The 13,720-nt window shown below is 35.9% G+C and overlaps 1 protein-coding gene across 2 annotated transcripts in view; it reads left to right on the top strand.

Moving 5' to 3' along the window:
* LOC136850677 (uncharacterized) overlaps positions 1–13,720 on the top strand; it is a 114,162-nt gene that overhangs the window by 20,665 nt on the left and 79,777 nt on the right. For both annotated transcript variants that reach the window (XM_067124471.1, XM_067124472.1), the window contains exon 3: positions 8,513–8,584. In XM_067124471.1, the coding sequence (XP_066980572.1) occupies positions 8,513–8,584 (72 nt within the window). The remainder of the gene's footprint in view (positions 1–8,512; positions 8,585–13,720) is intronic.

The following is a 13,720-nucleotide window of genomic DNA, read 5'->3' as shown; positions in this document are numbered from 1 at the left end:
CGGCCACTGCGTGTGCCGCGAAATTTGAAATTCTGTCGGACCTTCGGAGAATACAACTATATATATATCTGCCAGGTAAGTATGAACAAACCTTATTTTATCATTAAAATATAATTTTTATATATACTTACCAAGTAATTACATGATCGGAGCCCTCCCTCCTCCCCTCCGATAGACATATGGCATAAACAGAATGAGATTGCCTGCTAAGTAGTTCCTGGTATTCCTGTTAGTGGGTGGGATGAGTCACCTGCACTAAACTTTGAAGCGTTACCGAGAATTTTTTAATTTAAGCTGCCGTGCAAGAGGGAACTATAGCTATGTAATTACTTGGTAAGTATATATATAGCATTTTATTTTATTATAAAAATGTCATCTTCATTCAATTCCAAGTGTTGGCTCAGAGTATTTTTGCTCTGGAGTGGATCAGATTTGAAACCTTCCCAGCCCTTCTCTCCCCCTCCATGTCTATGTTGTTGGGGAGCTTGGGGGAAGAAGGAGGAAGAAGGCCACTAAGATAGACTATCCCCTCTTCAGCTGCCTTAAAATAAAAGGAATAGGTATTGCCTGTAGCCCTTTGGGATGGTTAAGGATTACTTTTGTGGACCACTACCCTCCCTCCTCTCCCTTATTCACCAATCTTGTTTCTGGCATATCCTTCAGGACCTTCCAAAGCTTTGTTGCCAGAGGTGAGAGTGATGCTAGAAAACATTGAGCTGGAAGTTTTAGATGTACTTGCGTCTGGTCTTTTACAGTTGGTTTCTTGGTAGAGAAGTCAGTGGGGGTGTCAGGGACTGATCATCATCCTTTTTATGTTGATGATCAACAACACAACCCATTGCTGTATTTCAGCTAGTCAGGAGGGTGATCTCCCTTCGCCTCTGCCCATTTGTAATGCAGAGGCATTAGTAGGTGGGTTACCATGCCACCTAGCTGTCAGCCATGGATATTCTGGCTAGAATTAATGTTTGGCAGATCAGCTCAATTGCCAGGGCCAGTTAGTGAGGACATATCGGTCCCTACTCTTCTTTCGTGAGTGGGGTAAGGATTTTCAAGTTTTGAGAAACTATTCTCCTTTCAGTATGATTAACTGAGTGTTTGTCACTCGAGGTCTCAGATTAACCCCGGTAACTCCTTGTTGGCCCCATGTTGAGTGGTATCCTGATCTGCTAGTTCTTCTGGTTAGGCCTCCAGGGATTCCCCTATGACCCATCCTTATCTGTTAGCCCATGTTTTGAGGTACTTTGAGCTAACATGTACCATGGAAATGGGCCATCTGTGAATGGCGTTGTAGATTAGGTCTTTCTCCAGTTAAGCTACTCTTCAGCAGATCACAGACTTACTCTACTTTCATTGAGGCAGGCTTCTCTCAGTACTTGTGCTGAAAGGCCATCGCTTTTCCTTGAGCCAGGTCTTCTGACTGAAGGATATGGGTTTCTCTTCCTCCATAGAGTTGCCCTTGCTTATAGGAGCTTTGAACATTCCTGCTCACCTTGGGACTTTTGGCTAACCCAGGCATGGTAAAGTCCTTGGGAGAGGCCTCAGATCAAAACTGTTACCAAGTTTCAAAGTTACCAAGTTTCAATGACCTTTTCCAGTTGCTGCTGAGGACTCCTGTTACGTAAAGGCTCTAATTTGAACAGTATAGCAGGGAAATATACAAATTAATTTTTTTCTTTTTGCTGGTTAACTTATCTTTATTCCTATTGAATTCCAGATATCAGCTTTCAAGTAGAAATATTCCCGAGTGCAAAATGAAATGTGTCACTGAAATTTGGTAACAAGAGTAACAAGGCAGTTAACTGATGGTAAGTGGGTGAGGAGGGAGAACCCCCATTTGCCTGCTGTCACTGAGCAATTTTTTTCATCCACTGTGTGGTGGTGACATCTTGCTGCTGTCCTTGGTTTTTAACATCATTTTAAAGGTACCTTACTCTTCACGCCTATTTAAGTATATGAAGTCAATACAGTACTGTACATTTTTTCATCCTAAAACATAATACACTTTACATACTGTATTTTATAGGTTACTTTATTAACCCTCTAACGCCGAGCCTCTATTTACAAAATCGTCTCCCGTATGCCGGCGGCGTTCGGGAGTTGCGCGGAAGCGGAAAAAAAGTTTTTTTAAAAAAATCACAGCACGCTTAGTTTTTAAGATTAAGAGTTCATTTTTGGCTCCTTTTTTTGTCATTGCTTGACATTTAGTATGCAACCATCAGAAATGAAAAAAAATATCATTATCATATATAAATATTGAAATATATGACAGCGCAAAAAAAAATTTCATATATAATTTTATACAAATCGCGCTGTGAGCAAAACGGTTAAAGCTAACGGTTTATTTTTTTTTCTTTGTATTGTACTGATTTTGGTATATAACAAATTGTAAAACGATCAAAGCAACACAGAGAAAATATTATCACAAAATGATGCATGAAATTGTAACGCGCAGATGTAAAAAAATGTTTTTTTCAAAAATTCACCATAAATCGAAATATTGTGCTAGAGACTTCCCGTTTGTTGAAAAATGAAGCTAATTGATTGAATATTACTAGACTGTAAGTGTTTTAGCTTACAATTGCAGTTTTTACCATTTCGGTCGAAAGTTAAAGTTGACCGAAAGTCGAATTTTTTCTATTTATCGTGATTTATATGAAAATATTTCAAAACTGATAAAAGCTATAACCATGAGTTATTTTCTGTTGTATTGTACATGAAATTGTGCACATTTTCATTTATAAAAGTTTATGTAACGACTAATATAAAACGGTGCAAACATTACGACAACGTGACGAAAGAATTTCTGAGATGTTCGGCCGAGTTACCACACGGATGCAAGGAAAAATTTTTTTCAAAAATTCACCATAAATCAAAATATTGTGCTAGAGACTTCCAATTTATTGCAAAATGAAGGTAAATGATTGAATATTACTAGAATGTAAGAGTTTTAGCTTACAATTGCGTTTTTCGACCATTTCGGTCGAGTTAAAGTTGACCGAAGGTTGAAATTTTGACAGTTATCATAATTTATGTGAAAATATTTCAAAACTGATAAAAGCTACAACCATGAGCTATATTCTGTTGTATTCTACATGAAATTGCGCTCATTTTCATATATAAAAGTTTATGTAACGACTAATGTAAAACGATGCAAACATTACGACAACGTGATGAAAGAATTTCTGAGATGTTCGGCCGAGTTACCGCACGCAGACGTAAGGAAAAAGTTTTCTATTTTTTTCAGAAAATCACCATAAATTGAAATATTGTGCTAGAGACTTCCAGTTTGTTGCAAAATGAAGGTACATGATTGAATATTACTAGAATGTAAGAGTTTTAGCTTATAATTGCGTTTTTTACCATTTTGGTCGAAAGTTAAAGTTGACCGAAGGTTGAAATTTTGGCAGTTATCATGATTTATATGAAAATATTTCAAAACTGATAAAAGCTACAACCATGAGTTATTTTCTGTTGTATTTTCATGAAATTGCACACATTTCCATATATAAAACTTTATGTAACGACTAATATAAAACGGTGCAAACATTACGACAACGTGATTTAAAGAATTTCTGGCGCGGACATATGAAAAGTTTTTTTCAAAAATTCACCATAAATCGAAATATTGTGCTAGAGACTTCCAATTTGTTGCAAAATGAAGGTAAATGATTGAATATTACTAGAATGTAAGAGTTTTAGCTTAAAATTGCGTTTTTTGACCATTTCGGTCGAGTCAAAGTTGACCGAAGGTTGAAATTTTGGCAGTTATCGTGGTTTATATGAAAATATTTCCAAACTGATAAAAGCTACAACCATGGGTTGTATTTTGCTGTATTTTACATGAAATTGCGCACATTTTCATATATAAAACTTTATGTAACGGCTAATATAAAACAGTGCAAAAATTACGACAAAATGACGAAAGAATTTCTGGAATTTTCGCTGAGTTACTTCGCCGGACGTAAGGAAAAAGTTTTTTCAAAAATTCACCATAAATCGAAATATTGTGCTAGAGACTTCCAATTTGTTGCAAAATGAAGGTAAATGATTGAATATTACTAGAATGTAAGAGTTTTAGCTACAATTGCGTTTTTCGACCATTTCGGTCGAGTCAGAGTTGACGAAGGTTGAAATTTTTGTAGTCGACGTGACGGCACGTCCACTTGGCACCCAACAGACAATTTTAGTCGACGTATGATACATCCTGTCGGCGTTTAAGGGTTAATATGAGTAACACATAAAACGTAAGTAAATTGTGATGATAATACAGTTGTGTTTCTTACCTTTGAAACTGATAGAGTAGGCTTTTAAAATGATAGAATAGGCTTGAGGTGATGGATGAGAGGAGGAAAAAAGTTAAGTATACCTTAGTTTTACCAGACCACTGAGCTGATTAACAGCTCTCCTGGGGCTGGCCCGAAGGATTAGACTTTATTTTACATGGCTAAGAACCAGTTGGTTACTTAGCAACGGGACCTACAGCTTATTGTGGAATCCGAACCACATTATAGCGAGAAATGAGTTTCTATCACCAGAAATAAATTCCAGAGGCAGTGTGGAGTTACAGGGGCAGTGGGTGGTCAACGTCAGAGTCTTTTTCAGCAACACTTTCTTCTTCATCTGAGGAGGAAGCAGTCAGTGGAGTTGGGAGGCTCTTGAGGTTGAAGGCACTGTTTGAAGAATTGGTCTAAGGAAGTTTGCACTGAATTTCTTTTCATTGTATATGAGACAATAACACTGGATAGCATCATTGATGGTTGTTGCTACTTTGGAGAATCTCACAGCATTTGGGTCCTGATTCTCAAAAATAGTGAGATCTTTCCCTAAAAGAGAAAACCCCTCGGCCATCAATTTAGTTTCAGGCTCCTTTGTAGGAACAGGTTCTTTGCATTTCTTCCAGCTTCATTAAATCACCATTTCTTAACTCCTCTGAATGCGACTCAAACTGCTCTTCAAAGTCCTCTTCCAGTAAGTCAAGCTGTTGCTTTTGACTTGGGTCAATGAGACTGTTAACAATTTCCTTTGCTGCCTCTTCCTGATCAAATCCTCTGAAGTTGTTGACAAACTGTGGACATAAAACCTTCCATGCTCCATTCATGTTGATTCCCTTACTTCACGCCATGCAGCATCAATATTCTTGATGCAAATACAAATGTGGCCCTTCCAAAAGTCACGTAAGGTCATATCAGAGTTGTCCACTTCTTTCAGTGCTTTCCTGTAAATATGAGCGTAATATTTCTTGAAATATCTCTTGATCCATTGGCTGAAGGAGTGAAGGGTGTTAAATACATAGTTTTCATATCCAGATGGAAATCATCCAATTAGGAGAATTTTGAAAGGAATTCCATTGTTGCAGCAGCACAGCTTGACTTGGGAACAAAGTAATGGAAAAACAAGTCTTCAGATACAGCAAGAGTCCCCCAGGCTTTGTTATTGGACACCCAGATTATGGGCAGAGAGCTCTTTGTGATATTTTTGAGTGCCCATGAATTTGCAGCACAGTACACTGAGCAGTTTTAGCTTGAAGTCTCCCAATGCGTTGCCACCCAGCAATAAAGTCAACATATCCTTTGCCACCTTAAATTTTGGCATCATCTTCTCTTCACAGCTGATGCATTTTTTTCTGCCCCCCCCCTTTTTTTTTTTTTTATCAATGATTTCCTTTAGCATCTTGGGAAATTTTTTGGCTGCTGCTTAGTCAGCGCTTGCTGCCTCACCTCTAACGGATGCATGATGCAAGTTAGCAACTTTCTTTAAAGTGATGGAACCATCCATAACTTGCCGAAAATGTTTCATCTGCATCGCTGTTGCTAACCTTTGCCTTCAAGTCTTTGAAAAGGCTTTTAGCCTTCTCCTGAATCAGCACGAGAGTTAGTGGTGCCCACCTCTGTCTTCAGTGTTCCATCCAGATACCCAGAAATGTTTCCATTTCTTCTGTCAGCCTCTCCCTTTTCTTGCTTATACAGTAACTGTTGACTGCAGAGGCACAACACTTTAAAGATGTTCCATAATTGGCTCCTTGTTCTTATAAATTGTGCCAGTGGTCAGACAATTCAAAATTTATGTGTGTGCTATGTTCACCATTTTTCCACCACTGACTAGTTTCTTTATAATTGCCACCTCAGTTTCCATTGAGATAGCTTGCCACTTTCTACCACTTCCGCTATCTTCACTTGCCTTATGCTTGCCATTAACATTAATAGATGAAGGATGGGCTAAATATTTCTCGATAAAATCACAGGAATAGCTTGGAGCACAATAGAGCGTGTCCTACCTCTGGCATAGGTACAAAGGACTGGGTATGCAATGGTGCTGAGTGGCGTGGGTTTATGGCAAAAATTCTTATCAGGCAGAATAGGAGCGCAGAATAAAATTGAACTTGCGACCATGTCTGTTCATATCTCTGAATGTTCATAACATGAATGTTCTCAAGTAGGGTGGTTGACTGTACTGTAGACGCTTTGAACCTACCCAGCAGTTCATGCGAGAGAGAGGCTTTTCTTGCAGAACTGCACAGGTGATGCTAGAGTACTTCCGAAGACACTCATCCACATCCACTGGGTAAGAGTGACTGGCTTCTTCTCTTCCCTCTTCCTTGTTTCCTCTCTTTGCAAGATAGTATCTTGGGCTGAGTATGGGCTGGATTGGGTATAGATGAAGGTAGCTACACATTTGAGCACTCAGTCTTATAGATTTGGCATATAAGATGTGACTGTTTTCACTCTTCCTTTTAACAAGAAGGTTGGAGGAAAGCAGTGGATAATTTGAACCCATCAGTTTTATTGGCCAGATTTTAGCTGCCTTCTAACTGATGCCATAGGGGTTACACTTAGCTCTCAGAGGTTTACATATGCAAGCGAGATTTCAGACACTTACCTCTAAGCGTGGGCCCTATCACTCTTGCATTCTTATGCCATGTCAAATAAATTAGATTATGGGAGTCAACTCTCCCCTGCTTACTATCATGACTGGGAATGTGACATTTTGGGTTGCAATTCAGTTGTCCCGCTTGGGAGTGAGTGTTCTATATGAAAGGTGATGGTTTGTATTCCTGTAGGAATAAATACTGTAAAGTAATTTGATATGTAGATAAACCAGAACTTTTCATCATAATCCCATCTCATCCACCCCATATAGTCCCTGTTCCCAAAGGAGAAAGTGCTTGGTGACAGCAGGCGAGTAGGGTATTCCCCAGTTACCCCTGTATCACAAGTTATCTACGGTACCTTGTTACCAAGTTCCAGTGACTGATTCCAGCTTGCACTGAAGAATACTCCTACATAAAAGGCACTAGTTTATGGCGTATGGACAATTTGGTATCAGACAGTTTGGTACCGGACAATTCGATACTATGACAGTTTGCTACCGGACAATTCAGTACTGGACAATTCGGTAATGGAAGGCTTTTAAGTAAACTAAATAGAGAATGTAGAATTTAGGCCAAAGGCCAAACGCTGGGACCTGTCATGTCATTTTTCCCTGAAAGGGAAAGCGGTAGTAAGAAGGTTTTAAACGTGTAACAGGAGGAAAACCTCGCAGTTGCACTAGAAAACAATTTTTAGATGGTGGAGAGTCAGAAGGAAGAAAAAGAATATGAACGGAGGTACAGGAAAAGAAACGAGAGGTTGCAGCTAAGGACCGAACGGGAGCTGCAGAGACCCTTAAGTAATGAGATATGAAATGATTATTCTAAGTCAAGTGGTGGTGATCCATTCATTTATATATTTTTGGCTTATTTTAAAGTATAACACTGTTACTGTGGTCAATTATTTTTTAACTGAATTTTAATAGGCTACTGTATCAGTTATCAGCTTATGAAGTATGGAATGGCCACTTGCAAGTTTGTTAATTTGGATAAGGGAAGAAAGAAAATGGTTGATAACGAAAACTACATCTACTGTAAACACAAAGAAAATGCTGGTGGTTAAAAAATATACTGGCGCTGTGAAAATTGCTCGTGCAAAGCTCAACTTCATATAGATGAGCATTTTTAAATCTGTACTGCAAGTTTTAAGAATTTTTTGTTTTAGTATTGTGTTCAATAATAAATGCAAAAATTCATTTTGTCAATTGATTTTATTTTATTAAACATGAATTTTAATAGCAGTTTAAATTTTCTAAGCATTATAAATTGTCTTCTTTTTTACCACTGATAATTAAACAATATATATACACTGTTTGTGTTTATCTTTTTAACATTATTGGTGGTACCAAACTGTCCTAGTACCGAATTGTCCTAGCGCCCTGGTTTATATAGCAATGAAAACAACAAATTATGCAAATTTGATATGGTTTTAATGTACATAGATTTGTAATATCAAAACATCATAATTCATAACATTGTTATTCAAGGGATGTCTGTGCAGCACTTTGATCCTGAGCATGTATTCACAGTATCTTTAGAAAATCCTAAAAGTCTGAAGTATCATCTCTTGATATTGTGGGTGTTTGTTCTGTAATTTTATGTTATAAATTGATTTAAAATGTACCCTATTCTTTCCTTTTGCAGGCGAGAGCGGGAGGAGAAGGATTTGGAGTTTGCAAGAAAGATTGATCAAGAAATGCGCAATGAGTTTGGCGGGTTAGTACAGTTTTTATGTGAATAGAGAACAGACTATAGTTTTACATATAGTTTTACATATGTCCCCGCAGCAAAGGCTACTTGTAGCTATGTAAAAAATCAAGAATGGCAATTAATTAGCTTAGTAGGTATTTATTAGCTGGTGTAGTGTGCTGACCGAGCGTACTTATAATTTCCGAGCAAGCACACTGAAAGAACTATGAATTTAATGGTTCTCCTTTCCTTAGTTTTGTTAAATTTGTTGTAGTGATGGAAATCCTATTTAAATTAATGGCAATGCAGTCGACCCCCGGTATTCGTGGGGTTTAGGAACCACAGTCACCCATGATAAGCTGAAATCCATGACAAGTTGGTACCCCCGTCTAAAAATGCTTATAACTGCCTATTTTAATAGTTCAAACACCAGATATACCTTAAATCCCTTAACCCTCTAACGCCGAGCCTCTATTTACAAAAACGTCTCCCGTATGCCGCGCATTCGGGAGTTAGCGCAAGCGGAAAAAGTTTTTTCAAAAATCACAGCACGCTTAGTTTTTAAGATTGAGAGTTCATTTTTGGCTCCTTTTTGTCATTGCCTGAAGTTTAGTATGCAACCATTAGAAATGAAAAAATATCATATATAAATATTGAAATATATGACAGCGCAAAAAAAATTTTTTCATATATAATTTTATACAAATCGTGCTGTGAGCAAAACGGTTAAAGCTAACGGGTTATTTTTTTTCTTTGTATTGTACACTAAATTGCGATGATTTTGGTATATAACAAATTGTAAAACGATCAAAGCAACACAGAGAAAATATTATCACAAAATGATGCATGAATTGTAACGTATGGACATAAAAATGTTTTTTCAAAAATTCGCCATAAATCGAAATATTGTGCTAGAGACTTCCCGTTTGTTGAAAAATGAAGCTAATTGATTGAATATTACTAGACTGTAAGTGTTTTAGCTTACAATTGCAGTTTTTTACCATTTCGGTCGAGTTAAAGTTGACCGAAAGTCGAATTTTTTCTATTTATCATGATTTATATGAAAATATTTCAAAACTGATTAAAGCTATAACCATGAGTTATTTTCTGTTATATTCTACATGAAATTGCGCACATTTTCATATATAAAAGTTTATGTAACGACTAATATAAAACGGTGCAAACATTACGACAACGTGATGAAAGAATTTCTGAGATGTTCGGCAGAGTTACCGCACGGATGTAAGGAAAATGTTTTTTCAAAAATTCACCATAAATCAAAATATTGTGCTAGAGACTTCCAATTTATTGCAAAATGAAGGTAAATGATTGAATATTACTAGAATGTAAGAGTTTTAGCTTACAATTGCGTTTTTCGACCATTTCGGTCGAGTTAAAGTTGACCGAAAGTCGAATTTTTGGCAGTTATCGTGATTTATGTGAAAATATTTCAAAACTGATAAAAGCTACAACCATGAGTTATTTTCTGTTGTATTGTACATGAAATTGCGCTCATTTTCATATATAAAAGTTTATGTAATGACTAATGTAAAACAATGCAAACATTACGACAACGTGACGAAAGAATTTCTGAGATGTTCGGCCAATTTACCACACGCAGACGTAAGGAAATTTTTTTTTTTTTTTTTTTTTTTTCAGAAATTCACCATAAATCGAAATATTGCGCTAAAGACTTCCAGTTTGTTGCAAAATGAAGGTACATGATTGAATATTACTAGAATGAAGAGTTTTAGCTTATAACTGCGTTTTTACCATTTTGGTCGAGTTAAAGTTGACCAAAGGTTGAAATTTTGGCAGTTATCGTGATTTATATGAAAATATTTCAAAACTGATAAAAGCTACAACCATGAGTTATTTTCTGTTGTATTCTACATGAAATTGCACACATTTCCATATATAAAACTTTATGTAACGACTAATATAAAACGGTGCAAACATTACAACGTGATTTAAAGAATTTCTGGCGTGGACGTAAGGAAAATTTTTTTAAAAATTCACCATAAATTGAAATATTGTGCTAGAGACTTCCAATTTGTTGGAAAATGAAGGTAAATGATTGAATATTACTAGAATGTAAGAGTTTTAGCTAAAAATTGCGTTTTTTTTTACCATTTCGTCGAAGTCAAAGTTGACCGAAGGTTGAAATTTTGGCAGTTATCGTGATTTATATGAAAATATTTCCAAACTGATAAAAGCTACAACCATGGGTTGTATTTTGCTGTATTTTACATGAAATTGTGCACATTTCCATATATAAAACTTTATGTAATGGCTAATATAAAACAGTGCAAAAATTACGACAAAATGACGAAAGAATTTCTGAAATTTTCGGCCGAGTTACCCATGGACGTAAGGAAAAAAGTTTTTTAAAAATTCACCATAAATCGAAATATTGTGCTAGGGACGTCCAATTTGTTGCAAAATGAAGGTAAATGATTGATTATTACTAGAATGTAAGAGTTTTAGCTTACAATTGCGTTTTTACCATTTCGGTCGAGTCAAAGTTGACTGAAGGTTGAAATTTTTTGTAGTCGACGTACGGTACGTCCACTTGGCACCCAACAGACAATTTTAGTCGACGTATGATACGTCCAGTCGGCGTTTAAGGGTTAAAGGACCTATTTTTTAACATAGTGTGTCAAAAAAGATTCCAGCTAATGTATTTAATCAATTGAAATATAAGTTGTTTAGAAACTATACTTCTTAATTTCAGCATAAAATTATGATTATTTAATGTAAAATAGTGATTTTTAGAAATTCAATTTGAGACCTTTTTATGGTCATTAATGAGTAATCTCGTACACATTGTACCTACTGTATTTTGGTCTATCACGAGTACGAAATATCTTGTAGCTTAGTTTTAGTAATTTTGAAAATAGGCATTGAATAAAAAACATGATGCTTGCTAACTATTTTTTCGCTTCATTTTGATATACAAAAGTATACAAAAGTATTTTTCATTTCATTTGGATAAAAAATGTTTTTTCTCTTCATTTGGATAAATAAAAAATTTTTTTTTTTTACTTCACATAAACCAGTGTATTTCTCATATTATTTTGTGTGGTATGTTTTGAAACGGGGTTATACAAAGACTAACTTCATATATAGTGAGACTCTCGTCTGATCTGTTTTCTCATATCGTCCCTTTTTTTTTGTTTTTAGAACAGATGACACATTGCTTTGTAGGAAATTTCTTTTTGGGTGTAGGAGGAATGTCAATGGGAAAATCCCTTCCTGAATAACTGGTAGGATTCGCTGAAGTAGATGGTCTACCTGCTCTTGTTCCGGGGATTTCAGCATGATATTCCTTCAGAGTTGAATCAGTTATGCCCAATGTGAATTTGAGAGAACAGCAATTTTCATTACTCACCTTGTAACACTGATATGCATTCCAAAGAGATAGATCTAGATGATGGAAGAAAACTTTTTTGTAATTTTTTTTTTTTTGGCAACAGGTTAATTTGCCAAGTTTTGATCCAGCTTATCCACACTACCCATTGTGTGATTATAATCTACTACTTTGGGCTTCTTTTTGGTACCACTTCTACTTTGTTCCAATTTCATCACTATTGTGAAATGTGGAAAGTAGAACAACATCTTTTTTATCCCTCCATATCATGGCCATAACTTTACCTCTGCAATAAGCAAACTTCTTCAACTTATCAGTTTTCAATGAAACTGGCAGGTCTTTTAGATTTATTCTAACAGTACCGTAGCAATCTGTTCTATATTTTACCAACATATCTACTAATTCAGGACTGGTGTAATCATGTCTATTGTAAGGCAACAACCTTTATTCAAAAGAGGCTCCAGTAAAGTCATTACAACCTGCAAGGATTCAGGCAGTTCATTGAATTCCTGGTTGAACTGTGTTCCCTTACCTACATAAATAAAAAAAACTCCACACATAACCTGTACTCGCTTCACATAGCATAAAGTACTTTATGCTGAATCTTGATCTCTTCAATAGGATATATTCCACCCATCCCAGTTTTCCTGTATAAAGCAAAAAAGACTCTCATCAATTGAAATACCTCTTTGTGGGTTGTAACAGTTCTAAATTTATTTCTGAGTGCATGTAAATAGGATAAATCTTATTCAATTTGGAATTAGGATGCAAATTTTCATTGTATGTATATTATCAGAAAAGCAAAGGTACTGCCTAATTCTCTTGTATCTTTTGAAAGGCTTAGTTTCAGCAAAAATTGGGGTTCTAAGAAGTGGATTTTTAGACCAATACAAGGAGTCTTCAGGCTTCTTCACAATTCCTTTCAGATCATTTAGTACCAAAAAAAAACTCTTGAGTTCCAGTGGAGTTACAAAAAGCTGTGTACTGTACAGGTATTTGGATCTCCATTGCATTGCTCAGCAAATCTATTGTTTCAGTGCAAATAAGTTCCGTCAGTTTATTATTGAAAAATATGTGGGAAAAATCTAATGGAGACATATATCTTCAATATTCCCTGTGATATTGAGACCTATTGTCCCTGTGAATGAAAATGGAGGTGGGGGGAGGGGCAGAAGAATTGGCAATTCTACACCAATGCATATCATCAATTACCATACCTGTATCACTGTCATCGTCACTGAAATTGTCCAAGCTTGAATCGCTGCTTTCAGAGCCAGACTTCTAAGATCAGTAAATGATTCTTCAGTATCACTGTCATAGTAACTTGCCATAACTGGGTTAAAATAATAAATAGTCACGAGACTAACAAATTACACGACACCAACGTAGTAAATCAATAATATATACAGTATTATATAAACAGTCCAAATAACAAATAAAACAATCTAAGTTGCCTAAAAACAGTCAAAAAGAAGAAATAAAACAAACAGATTTTCAAGGTCACCACTGGAGAGCTAGTAATGGTGTGTACTCGGCATAAAAGAAAAAAGACTATACTCGACGTATCACAAAATAGTCAAGGGATTAGCTAGCGAAAGACACAACATCAACACAATAAATCAATAATATAACATATAAACAGTCTAAGATGACAAATAAAATAACCAAACTTACCTAAAAACAGGCAAAAAGGAGAATAAAACAAATGAACGAACTCTCAAGATCGCCAATTACTTGACGTATCACAAAGTAGTCAAAGGATTAGCTAACAAAAGACACAACAGCAACGTGAT

This window comes from Macrobrachium rosenbergii, chromosome 22, assembly GCF_040412425.1.
Source record: "Macrobrachium rosenbergii isolate ZJJX-2024 chromosome 22, ASM4041242v1, whole genome shotgun sequence".
Taxonomy (NCBI): Eukaryota; Metazoa; Arthropoda; class Malacostraca; order Decapoda; family Palaemonidae; genus Macrobrachium; species Macrobrachium rosenbergii.
The sequence above is the reverse complement of the archived record's forward strand: the minus strand, read 5'-3'. Positions and strand labels throughout refer to the sequence as shown.